Source organism: Chelmon rostratus, chromosome 12, assembly GCF_017976325.1.
Source record: "Chelmon rostratus isolate fCheRos1 chromosome 12, fCheRos1.pri, whole genome shotgun sequence".
Taxonomy (NCBI): Eukaryota; Metazoa; Chordata; class Actinopteri; order Chaetodontiformes; family Chaetodontidae; genus Chelmon; species Chelmon rostratus.
In genome coordinates this window covers 27,424,185-27,436,949 of record NC_055669.1, presented here as the reverse complement: position 1 = coordinate 27,436,949, position 12,765 = coordinate 27,424,185, and the positions used below count along the sequence as shown (strand labels likewise).

General features: G+C 48.2%; 1 protein-coding gene across 2 annotated transcripts; it reads left to right on the top strand.

The window, feature by feature from the left end:
• The first annotated feature begins 1,166 nt into the window (after nt 1–1,166).
• On the top strand, nt 1,167–12,723 carry fastk (Fas-activated serine/threonine kinase). Of its 2 annotated transcripts, XR_006007243.1 has the most exons (12): nt 1,167–1,300; nt 4,548–5,421; nt 5,710–6,046; nt 6,413–6,600; nt 6,875–7,023; nt 7,101–7,317; nt 7,491–7,650; nt 8,165–8,256; nt 8,338–9,031; nt 9,174–9,288; nt 9,490–10,245; nt 11,167–12,723. XR_006007243.1 is itself a non-coding variant. In XM_041949040.1 (11 exons), the coding sequence occupies exons 2-11, from the start codon at nt 4,590–4,592 to the stop codon at nt 11,251–11,253; spliced, it is 2,871 nt and encodes a 956-aa protein (XP_041804974.1). In that variant the 5' UTR covers nt 1,167–1,300; nt 4,548–4,589; the 3' UTR covers nt 11,254–12,723. The 2 variants fall into 2 exon arrangements, 1 of the variants encoding a protein (XP_041804974.1); XM_041949040.1 differs by lacking the exon at nt 9,490–10,245.
• The last annotated feature ends 42 nt before the right edge of the window (nt 12,724–12,765 follow it).

Here is a 12,765-nt window from a genome sequence, read left to right as displayed (position 1 = left end):
CAGACAGACAGATAGATAGTCGAGCTGCAGTTTCCATCATCATAAAATACATGTATTGAAGGCTGAAAGAGTTTATTTAAAGGAGTGTGTTTTGTGGTGAAGTTCTCACTATATTAACATGTTTCCCATGAATAATGTCCAGACAGAGACACGTTGCCTTCACTGAGACACTGTTTGTCCAGAGGAGTCCGGCGGACTCGGACCAGCCTCATCACATGGAGCAACAGCAATCAGCTGAAGATCAATATCAGCACAACCGATCAGCTCGTGGAGACTACGATGCTTCGACCACAGCACAGGAGATCAATACCAGCAGCACAGTTTCAAGATCAGAGTCACAAACTCAGGATGTGACCAAATGAAACAGGGTCACAATCTGCCTTCTGTTCCTGAGTGGCTGCTGAATGGAGGACAGACAAGAGTTTCTGCACAACATGATGATGTCACAGTGAGGATGACCTTTGACCTTTGGATATAAGAAGTCATCGCTTCCTCATTTCATCCTCCGAGACAGATTGTGAGATTTTGTCATATTATCATGTTAATTCTGAAGTTATGGTCAAAAATGTGTCCTGAGAGGTCACAGTGACCTTTGACCTTTGACCACCAAAATCTAATCAGTTCATCCTGATATGACAGTGATGATGATGATGATGATGAGCAGCACAGAGACATAGAAACAAACATATTGAGAGGTTTGAAAGGACTCTCTGTTGTTGTTTATCACACTGATTGTCTCTGTTGTTGTGAGCTCTGTTAACTGCTTCAAACACTGGATTTGAAAAAGGTTCTGGCTCGCTGTCGCTGATTATTTTTGTCTCATTGTGTCACGGTTTCATTTTTATTTTTCATATCTATTTTATCATTATTTCATCTATTTTAAGATTTCCATGTTTACTCTATTGTTAGTTTCATTTTATTTTATTGATCTCTTTGTTAGAGTCTTCCGCTGGACAGATGTTATCTCCATGTAAACGCACTTCTTACTGTGTTTGATTTGTCTTTGGGTTAAAACTTGATTCCAAATCAGTCCGTTAACTTATCGATTCAAACACTGATCAATAATGAAGACTGATCATCAGACGTTTGGAGGGTGTCAGTGACAGAGCGGCCGAAGGGTGGCGCTGTCGGACTCCCGCCCCCCTCCTACAGTTGCATGCCGGGTAGAGCAGGATGGCGTCTGCGGGCTGTGTGGAGGAGTAAATCGGCTGACCGCTGACTGTTTCCCCGGTGGACCCGCACTCTCAGCGGCCTCACGTGTTTCAGCAGAGCGGAGCAGCTGGTGTTTCTGAGCTATGAGGTAAACACACCGTCACTGTCAGCCGCAGGTAGCCTGGTTAACCCGGGTTATAACCGCGTTCATTACCGGGTAATAAGCAGGTTATCCGACAGCACTGCTGCGAGAAGGACAGATTGATGCTAACAGGCTAAAAGATCAGCTGGTGGAGGATCGGCGCTAACTGCTAGCTTAGCTTATTTTACAGTTAGCTTGATTTAAATTAGTGTAGTGTGTATTTTCGGTTATCTTGTGTCAGTAGAGTTTATGTCTGGAGAATGTTTCCTCGGTTAGCTTCACGGTTCCTGTCATGTAACCGTTGGAGTAACTTGTCTTACCTGTGACTGTTAGCCGAGCTGTCACTTAGCAGCCCGGCTAACAGTCGGCTGTTGGCTTGACAGTCACACAAAACACAGTAGGAACGCAAAATAATCCATGACGTCATCGTATTTATTTGATTTGTGTAGTGACGTATCTGTGACGTATATGTGCTTTAACCGGCTAACTCCCCAGTTAGATGCTAATGTTAGCATATGGGCCTGGGCTGATTGCTGCTGTCAGGTGAAGTCAGCAGGAGGACCGACAGGTTAACAGGGAGTGTGTGTGTGTGTGTGTGTGTGCGCGCGCGCGCGCGCGCGTGAGCAGCCTTCAGGTTGTCAGGTTCAGGTCTCTGAAGAGGTGACACCATGGAGACACAGGCAGTGTGATGTTCTGATTGGTTGGAGAGATCACTTGCATGTGGTGACTTTTAAACATCAGTGTCGTGAAATTAACAGAAAACGTTTCACTTCCTGCGGTCTCCCTACAGGACGGCGCTCAGATGGTCAGAGTCACAACAGCGTCTCAATTATGACACATTAAGGCATGTCCTGTATTAGTACGTGACCTGGTTTTACGCCAGCTGCTGGGGTCTTTCCCCCCTCAGATCACCAGAGCTGAGGATTTAATACCATCTTCTGATCAGATCCTGAAAGGTAAAGGTCTGTCACCTGTCAGGACCACAGGTAGGGACCTGAACAATGAGATGATCGATCCAAACAGTTAAAGTTAGTTTCCTTTGCATGGTGTGGGCCCTCAAACTGAAACCCTTGTGCTGAAGCAGTGCAGGAGTGTGGTGGGGCTGTGTTGCTTCAGGTACTATTCAGACATGGAATCTGATGTAGGACAGTAGAAGTACGTCATTCATGTTATAGTCCTCTACCAGAAATGTGACACAAAGTGTTTGTCCAGCGGTCACATGATACATCCACTCGCTCTGAGCCCCTCACCTTGTCACTCAGAGCTCAGAGAACAGCTGCTTCAAGTAGTCAGTTGAGGTGGTCTGGGCATCTGATCGGGGTCCTCCTGGAAGTCTGTGAAGCTGTTGGTGAGAGACTTGGTGAAAAATGGTGAAAAATGGACGGTTGGATGTCATTTTGCACTTGGACCACACTCTAACAAACAGTACAATACATTTCAGTAGGTACTCGTTAGCATGTTTGCAATATTTAGAACATTTTGAAGAAGGACGAGCGCACGCGGACCTGTTCTTTGTTCAAACAGCATTGTGCTGAGTTTCCACTTACACCTTCATCAATCATCAGGTGTTTCTGCATAATGCTGCTTGAATAAAGTCCATGAAATGTACAAGTCTGAGTTCGCTCCTCCCACAAACACCAACATTTCGACCCCGTTGGCGTAACGTGATGGGAACAAAATTCAAAATTTAAAACAACAACAGCCTGATTCATGGCGGGACCATGAATGGTCACTGGTAGAGTCTGCAAGGTGAATTTCTGGATATAAAACATTAATCTGCAGTTTTTGTAGTGGTCCCAGTAACAGGGGTCCAAGCCCATGGCACCACAGTTGGTATAAGTACCGCAGCATACACCATACACCGGCAACTGTGGCTCAGGAGGTAGAACGTACACCTCAGAACACAGAGCACCTCGGCAGCCCACAGGTTGAAGTATCCTGCTGCACATCATGTAATGAGTAGGGGGCCTAGCTGCCATTGTGTAAATGGGTGAATGCAGGTTTGTGCTGTAAAAGTGCTTTGAGTGGTTGTGAGCCTAGAAACGCTCTATACAGTTTATTTATCATTTACCAATTATGGAAGTAAAAATGGTTCACACACATCAGACACGAGAAATGACACCTGTCCACCAGCAGGGGGCACATGCGAAGCCGCACGTGACTCCCAGGGTCAGTGAAGGTCAGTGCCTTGAGGCCCATCACTACAGCACTGGACGTCACACGTTCATAAAGCTTACATGCACATATTGCCTGACTTTAGTTGAATCCTGCGATGAGATACCGTGATATCTTTCTAAAGATGTTGCTCGACTGAAGGCTACATGTGCTTGGCCAGCTGATTTCCCTTTAATGACACCACTGCTTGGTCTAAAGTTAAGTCTTACGCTAAACGTATGGGGCAAGCCCAGACTGAACATAATGAAAACTGGTGTGTAACTATACCACTGTCCTCACCTGGTTGCCGTCTGCACCTGTTCAAGTCCTGGCACTGAATATGGAAATTTAACTCTTTATTCCTTTAGGACTTGAAGTGAATGTAACTTTCCAGTCTCTGTGCTGCTCTCAACGTGCGACTCGCATCAAAGCCTGCAGGTCCAGCCTGGTTGCCTACGCTGGCTGCCAGGTGTGACTTGCGTAAAGGGCTTGGACCCCGTTAACACACCTGCCTGCAGCTCTGGTATTTGTTGTTTAGTACTTTTGATTAACAAAACATTATCAGTGAAGTTCCAAGAACAATGAATTCATATCATCAGATGTTTGATTTGAAAGAGAAATTATTCTAACTATTCTAATTATGTATTAACTAATAATAGCTGTCTGTGGTTCTCTGGAGTTAGCGTTTGGTCAGACTGGTTATTATCTGACTCTGCCCTCTGCTGGACTGTTGCAGTACGAAACCATTGTTCATTTCTCCCAGTAGATTTTCTGTTTTCCACTTGAATATCAGGTACTGCACCATCTCTGTGCCACCTGTGTGCTGTCTCTGTGCCGTCTCTGTGCCGTCTCGATGTCGATGTCCTTTGGCACATGATGAGGGATGGACAGGTTACCAATCAGTGAACTGATTGGACTGTCAGTCAGTCTGAAAAAAAAACAGGTTTGGTCTGTCAGTCAGTGAGCTTTGGAGCTGCTGGCAGGTGGATGTTTGAACTTTGGACAGAGCCAGGTTATTTATTGGACACTTTCTTCCTCCTCCTCCTCCTCCTCCTCCTCCTCCTCCTCCTCTTCCTCTTCCCCTTCTTCTTCTCTGTAGGACTGGTGTGCTGTTGCCTCCAGGCAGCCTGGCTGTTGGACTATGCTGTATTTGTCCACTGGGTGGCGCCTCCTGAGCCAAGCTCACCGCCTCCCTCCCTGCTCCCCCTGCCCCGCTGCTCAGTCTGTCACTATGTACGCCACCCGCCTTTACAGCACTGCGGGGGGAGGAGGAGGAGGAGGAGGGGGAGGGGGAGGGGGTGGGGTTAAACAGGGGCGAAGGGCGGGGCTGGCCATGCTCGAGGCACCCCACCCCCCTCACCCGCACCTCCCTCACCACCCACACGCAGCCCCGCCTCCCCCCGCCTACCCGCTGTACCAGGGCCGCCCCGATGCCCATCGAGGAGCTCACTTCCACCACCACTATCATCCCCATCCTCACCCGCAGCCCGCCCACATGGCCCCGCCCCCACTCCCTCCCCACTACCAGCCCCACACCCACTTCCATTCATATGGAGGGGGGGCTCCGGCTGGAGGGGCTGCTGCTGCCGGCAGCAAGAAGAAGACATGGAACTTCATCCACGAGAAGATGAGCTACGACACGTTCTTCACCATGAAGCGCCTGATTGAGCGCTCGCGGCGTCCAGATGAGGTACTGCGCTGGGTCACCCAGAACCCTGCCAAGATCTCCCACAACCACTACCCCGTGGCCCTGCAGAAGATCGGACAGCTGCTACAGGCCACGCCGCTACCACGAGGCGCAGGCGACGACACGGACACCGAGGCGGCAGGAGCAGGAGGACCAGAGGGGGGCGACAGACGTCAGATCCTGGAGCATCAGGACTTTCAGACCCTTTGCAACGCCATCGTCACTGATTGTGCCAAGTTTGACAACTTCAGCATCGTCAACTGTCTGTATGCTGTGGCAGCACTCGGTGAGTCAATCACGATAAGCATGCAGGAAGCAGCTGGAGATAGATACTGCAACAATTACCAGGTCAGCGGGTCTCTGAGGGAGGGTTTGATAGGCTTCAGGCTACACAGATGTCTCTCAGTGCCGACAGCTGGTCCAGAAAAAGCATCCTCACAGACTCTGAATGTCTTTTAGCTCTTTGTGACAAATGTTTGTGATGTTGAGACAAACTGTTTCAGTGATGGTGAAGCAGTGACATCAGGTCTGATCGGAGGTGGTCTGGTGTTTGTGGTGTGTGGGTTCTCTTCAGGTCTTCCCAGTGACTCTCAGGTGGTCCAGGTGTTGGAGGCAGAGTCTCAGTCCCGACTGAACCAGTTTAACCAGAAGGACGTGTCCATGGTGTTCAGCTCCAGCATGAAGCTCCACCCCGGTAGCCAGCACCCTCTGACTGAGGCCTGCCTGGCCGGCCTGGAGAAGAATCTGGAGAGAGAGCGCCACCCACAGACGCTCTTCCTGCTGCTCTCATACTACAGACTCAAGTGGCGCTCACTGCAGCTGCAGGAACCTGCTGCTGCTGCAGGGGGCTCTAATGCTGCTACTGCTAACAATAACAACACACCAAACCCTGAACAACTGCTCGCCAACAGGTGAGAAAATCCAGCTTAATAAAAAGATCAGTTCATACACGCTGATTCAAACACTGTATGAGACAGAACTCACCACATATCAAGATGGAAATCCCTTAATTTACACCGTAACAATAAAATACATTATTCAATTGATGGGAAAGCCTGAAATGGCTTTCTGGGCATTTGGTAGAATTTAAGATGTTTTCAACTGTAGAAGTAGCAAACGGAGGATCAGTAGCCACCAAAACCTTATTTAGTCTAAGATTTTGTTCTCAGGGTTAATTAAGAGGATTCTAAAGGGGTTTTGTTACATCGTGAAGCGTATGACAGGTTTGATCTCTGTATGTTTAGAACTTGTGTCTCTGCCTCTTCTCCGTCTCTCAGGAAGATCTTGCGTCTGGTCAAACATACCCTGGCGAGTGTCAGTGGTGTTCGTGACCAGGAGATGGCGCTGTTGGATGAGATGTTGGCGGCGTGCGCTCGGGAGGCAAGCAACAAGAGTCTGGAGTTGATCTTCAGCTCCCACCTGTTCTACCAGAACAGACAGGAGAGGTTCATCAGCAGCCTGGCAGGTGAGGTCTGGTCTGGTTTTCACCACCTGCCACACAACATACACGGTTCATTGATAGTCATTATCCACAGCTGTGATCTGCTGCTGCAGAGATCCATCAGTATCAGAGCCAAGTGGATCCAATTGTAAACTGGCTGTTGTCCAGCTGACCCACTTTGATGTTGTGGTCTGTTTCCCCGTTGAGTTCCTTCTTACGTAACAACCTTAGATCTGAACCCAACGATGGAGAACAGCTCTATGGGAAACTGTTGACTGTGTGTGCTGCTCTCAAACAGAGGAGCTGCCAAAGAAGGCGGACAGCATCACTCCATACACAATGGCTCTGATCGCCAAATACATCGCTCGCCATCGACTGAGAGAGACGCGACTGCTCGACACCATTGCAGACTTCCTCGTGAAGAAGGCAGAGTACCTGGACAGCAAGGTGAGGATCGGACAGGTGGTCATTTGGTCTTCAGTATAGATCCGCAGGACTCTGCAGGTGTGTTTGTGTGTCCTCAGGTGATCCAGAAGCTGGTGTTCCCGTTCAGCAGGATGAGTTACCGTCCGTCCAACGATCAGCAGTTCTTCTCTCGGTTGGAGGAGGTCGTAGAGCTGAAGGCGCTCAGCTCGCCGCTCGCCACCGTCAACATTCTGATGTCTCTGTTCCAGCTGGGACATTTTCCCGGCCTGGTCCTGCACAGAGTCTTCTCCTCCGCCTTCATCAGCAACGTCACCAGTATGTCGCAGCCAGTTAAACTCAACCAGTAAAGCTCCAGCACAACCGTAGAGTCTGATTCACTGGCCGATTTTTCTGATTTTATCTTGGTACCAGATGCAAGGAGTTTTTAAATATTCTGAAACAAAATATGTGACAAAACAATGTGGGGGTTTTTCTCATCAAATTCACAGACAGTCCGTATGCTTTGATTGTCCGGCGATACCTGTCTCTGCTGGATGCTGCTGTGGAGCTTGAGTACCATGAGTACACTGGACCACGACTGCAGGATGCCCACAAGGTCCTGATGTTTGATCACGCGCTGACTGCTGATGAGGTCAACCGCAAGTACAGGTAACACACCTGTACACAAATATACACCCCTGCTGCTGTTGTTTAGTTGAGGCCTTTTAACTTTTAAAAAATAATGTTGAAAATATGTTGATAGGTATCAATCAGATTCAGTATTTTCAATTTCTTCTTCATGGTTAATTTCAGCAGAACTTAATGTGCATCAGCAGGAATTATCCTATAATATACTCAAGTGGGCCTGTCCAGTCCTAACTGGTCATGATCACTTTTGACTAGTTGTGGCCTGGAACTACTCGCATGGTTTCTGATCCTCACCCGTTTGGTCCAAAACAGGTTGGACCAGATCTGACTGCTTCTTCTAGTCATATCTGATGGATACAGGTGGTGGTCTCTCACTGTCTTGGGTCATTCTGATCGGTTTAGGGCTGCTCTGATCGGTTTAGTACTACTAGCCAGTTCTGATTTGTTTGGACTAGTTATTCAGGCTAGTTGTGACTGGTTCTGATCTTGGACCGGGCCACTTGGAACTGGCTTTGATCAGTTTGTATCCTGTCAGTTATAAAGGTCTGGTGGCTGAGGCTCTGCGACAGCTGGTTGGAGAACAGAACTATAAACAGGACGAAGTACTCCCCCCTGGATATTACACAGGTACTACACGCTGAATAATGCAGTTTTTCATGTGTTCTAATCTCAGTGTTGGTAATATGATTATCATCTGTTTGTCTCCAGACTTTGTGTTGTGGATGGACAGTTCTGGTCGGGTTCTACCCATCAGGACTGGAGCTGGTCTGGCTCTCAGCATCATTCCTCCATCCTGCGTCACTGTAGCATCCAAGCCAGCTGATGGCAGTGTTGCCGTGGTAACTTCAGAGTTCCAGAAGTTCTCTCCATTCGCAACGCTGGAGGAGGGTGCCGAGCAGCCATGTCAGGTGGGCGAGGCGATGGGGGCGCCCATGGAGCCCAGGTCCTTCCTGCCCCACCACATTCGTAGCACGGCAGGGGCCACAGCAGCCTCAGGCCCCCAGCGGCCCGGGACTAACAGCGGCCCCTTGGACTATGGCCCCTACTATGTCCCTGCAGCAGACTACTACTCAAGTCTAGCAAAGGAGCACTCTCTGGAGAGCCAGGATAGCTCCACGCTCAGCAGCCCCCCCTCTGATGGCCTGGCCCAGCCTGGAGCCCAAGGACCTGCAGGGGCAACAGCCCCAGACTCACTCTTCCAGTTTTCCATTGGGAAGATTCTGGAGGACGAGGGGGGGGCAGGGGGCCAAGGGACAGACTGCGAGCTGCCAGGATTCTATGAAGGCGTGACATATTCTGAGGGCTCTGGGACTGACAGAGGACCCCCATCACCATCACAGATCCAGCCCCCCAGCAGGCCTGACGCAGAGAGCCCTCAAACAGACCAGAGGCAGCTCAGGAGGTGAGTCCACCTCGGAGTCTGAGTAAATCTGATCAGACTGGTTCTGGGGGCCTGTTCTGTGTCTCAGGAATATTATCGAACACCCGATGACTTCAAACCGTTTGATTTATCATATTGGTAAAACTGTCTGTGGTCTCCACAGGGTCATCATGTCTGTCAATGATAAGTGGCATTACTGCCACAACTCTGAGGTTCTGGTCGGTTCGCGGGCCATGAGGGACCGACATCTGAGGCTGCTGGGATACATCATCTTACAGGTGAGCCAACAGCGACAGCTCCCACACACCATACATATTTCAATGTTTTATAACAATAACTACAGATCTTGTATTCTCTTTGTTCCTGATGAGCATTTCCACCTCATCTCTTTCGATTCATGTCTCATCTTTCAGTCAGACGGACAAACTTGATTTACGTGTTTTATCTTCCATCTATTTTCCACTGTAATACGGCTCCAGGTCATGGTGGCAGCATGCTAAGCAAAGTAGCTGATACCCCTGCCTATCATCATCCTACACCACCTCCTGTGGGACCCTGAGATGTTCCCAGGCATAATGGGACATGAAATCGCTCCAGTCTGTACTTGGTCTGTCAATTGGGTCTCCTCCTACATGGATAGGCCTGGAACACCCCCACAGGGATGCATCCAAATAAAATGCCCGATGCGCCTCAGCTGACTCCTTTGAACATGAAAGAGCAGTGGTCCTCCTCCGTGCTCCTCTTGTATATCTGAGCTCCTAAGCCTGTCTCAGCGGCTGAGACCAGACACCCTGCAGAGGAAACTGCTTTTATCCTACATGTCACTGTTTCAGTCATGACCCAGCGGTCATTCCCACAGGTGATAGTTGGAACATAAAGTACATCATCAGGTAAATCAAGATCGGCTCCCACGCAGTCTGATATAAGACTTGCCCTCACTGGGGCACAAGACCCTGACATAATTGAACTCCTTCACTAGGGGCAGCGACTTCCTCCAACTAGAGACTGGATACCCGACCCAAGCCGGGTTTGTGTCGACCGGGCGGGATTGTTTAATCTACCTGTACAAACCAATGCCTTTTGACTGTCATTAACAAGGTGCCAACACACGTGTCTAACCCTAACCACAGGCCAGCCGTAACCGTGGTATCAAATGTGGAACAGGATAACACAACGTGGTGCTTCATCCTACATTAACTGCATCAAGCTCTGAGGCCGGAGACCCGCAGCCGGAGGTGATAACAAACATGTTACATCAGTTTTACTGTTTTTAGTTCTTTAATTTAAACTCAAGTGGTATTTTTTTGTATGAAGTTCCAAATGAAGGAAGAGAGTCATCATAGTATAGTGACATTACCATGACCATGATATAAAATCACACCTCCTGCCCTTAAGTGAGGAGGGTGCCCAGGTAGCTCACCTGTCTCCCTTCAGCTCACTAATACCTGGATCAGACTACTGAATCTAGTGCGATTTTGAGACAATTTACCAGCATCGTAGCCAAATATGGATGACAGTCGGGCGCTTATACCCGTGTTGTTTGACATGCTAAACAACTTGTGCAGCATCATCTAAGAAAGTCTAGCATGTTGGGATTTTTTTTGTCTGGACACGTCTAGTGTGACACGTCTAGTGTTCCTGAGCGTTGCCCAATCAGGCGCTCTCTCCAGAGCACAGTCCGGTAACAAACATGTCTCGCCAGTCACTCGACCAAGACACGGCAAGGGTTTATGGCGCTGTGATCGTTTGATCTGACGTGACCATTGTCAAAGACTAAAATACCATGACATCACCTACCATGACCTCAGAATGAACCGGGTCGATGCTGGACTCAAACCAGCTACCAGGCCAAGTCCTTATGATCTTTTTCCGACTTTGTCACAGAAGAGGAACTCAACTGAGATGAAGGTACACAGACCCTGTAGTCCTGGTTTGGTGAACAGACCAGAGTCAGATCAACATCTGCACTGTGAGTTCAGAACTGAAAGAAAAGCTGCCGGGACTCGCTGGTTAACAAACAGCTGCAGCGCGGACCAAAAGCAGAACCTTTCTGTTTCTACACCTGTGCAATCGACACGTCAGTCAGATGACGGAGCTAACGGTTTCCACCGGTTTGTCATGTGACCTGTTTCTGTTTCTTTCTTGTCTCCTCTCAGCTGCCGTACCACGAGCTGGAGAAGCTGAACGGCATCGAGGAGGTGAAGCAGTACCTACACAAGAAGCTGCTGGACATCCCGCTATGACGCTGTGTGTGTGTGTGTGTGTTTGTGTGTGTGTGTGTGTGATGTCACAGCCGCTGTGGTTATGTGGTTGAATCAGGATCAGAGGTCAGCAGTTTGTTCGCCCTCTGAACCTTTCAGTCAAACATCTGGGTGAAAAGAGCAACGACATCCTCGCATTAATGTTTTGTTTATTCAGATTAAAGCTGCAACTAACCATTATTTTATCAGTAAATCTGCTAATTCATTATTAATCAGTCTCATCGACTGCTGTCAGTTTCAGAACAAGACAGGACATCTGAAGACGTCACTTTGAAGTGATGAACATTTCAGTCGATCAAGAAGTCATCAGCCAAAATAACGTGTAGTTGCAGCTGTTCACATTAATGTGTAGGTTGACTCACAGACTCTCATCAGGCTGTGCAGTTCTTTAAGGACCTTCCCGCTGATCACCGACCATTTTCCAAATCAAATCAACAAAATTTCACATCGATCTCTTCCAGCAGGGAGCCACTAGCTCCTGTTTGTTTGTTCAAGTCCATTTTCAGTTCACTACAGAGAGAGAGAACTGACAGAAATCAGAGTCCATGAGCAGAACCTGACTGGTTATCAACCAAAAGCTGTTCAGTTTTCAGGCTATTTAAAAAAAAGCCCAACCTGTCATTTATTCAACTCGAGTTATATTCTTGTCTCCCTACATGACGGTCCGGTGCTCCATGTGTGGTTCTGGTGGCGAGTACTGAATTTCTTTCATTTTAATGAAGCTCGAGTTTTGTCGTCACGTTGTTCCAGTAAACTTCGTGTTAATCATGAGATCTGTTGTCCAAAACTGGAACCGTGAAGACAAACTATCTGTAAACATGGAGGGTCCCTGAACACACGATCAGGGCTGTTCTCACCTGCTCAGGTGTGACAGTGGTTTATTTTGGAACATGGTCGGCTCATTTGGTCCTTTAATGTGTCATCGTGTTCACTGTGTGCAGGCTGTGATCTGATTGGTCGCTGTGTGGATGAACAAACATATCTTTTTTTGGGGGTGGGTGGAGTCCCTTTTTATAAAGTTTGGTAACCATGGTAACGATGATGCATGTGTGGGACTCTTGTTTTTTGGGGTGTCAGAGTTTTATAATATCAGATGACGGAGTTAGACTTTTTGTCGGGAGAGCAGGGGCTGATGGGTACTGTAGTTCTGAGTGCACATGGCTATCTGGTGAGGAAGGGGGGAGTGAAGAGGGATTGTTACTATGGTAATGTGGTGTGTGTGTGTGCGTGTGTGTGTGTGTGTGCCAAAGGCCTGGAGGACGAGCCAGCTTCAGTATGATGTGTGGGTGATTCATGTCGGGGTCGAAGGTCAGATTATTTATTTGTGAATCAGGTGATGGACGGACTGAAATAAACTTGTTTATATTCTATAAATCTATTAATTCAAATGTCTATAAAACCTGAAACCAAACCGAACTCGTCTGGTTGTAGTTTCATTATTGTTCCACATTAAACAGGTGTTTTACAAATCACAGGTAAGTCAAGTCTGTGCAG

Excerpts from the sequence above, each read along its gene's own strand:
- fastk (XM_041949040.1), top strand. The coding sequence starts at position 4,590 with ATGCTGTATTTGTCCACTGGGTGGCGCCTCCTGAGCCAAGCTCACCGC. Across the intron at positions 6,601-6,874 it reads GTTCATCAGCAGCCTGGCAG|AGGAGCTGCCAAAGAAGGCG; the intron begins GTGAGGTCTGGT and ends GCTCTCAAACAG. Across the intron at positions 7,024-7,100 it reads CAGAGTACCTGGACAGCAAG|GTGATCCAGAAGCTGGTGTT; the intron begins GTGAGGATCGGA and ends GTGTGTCCTCAG.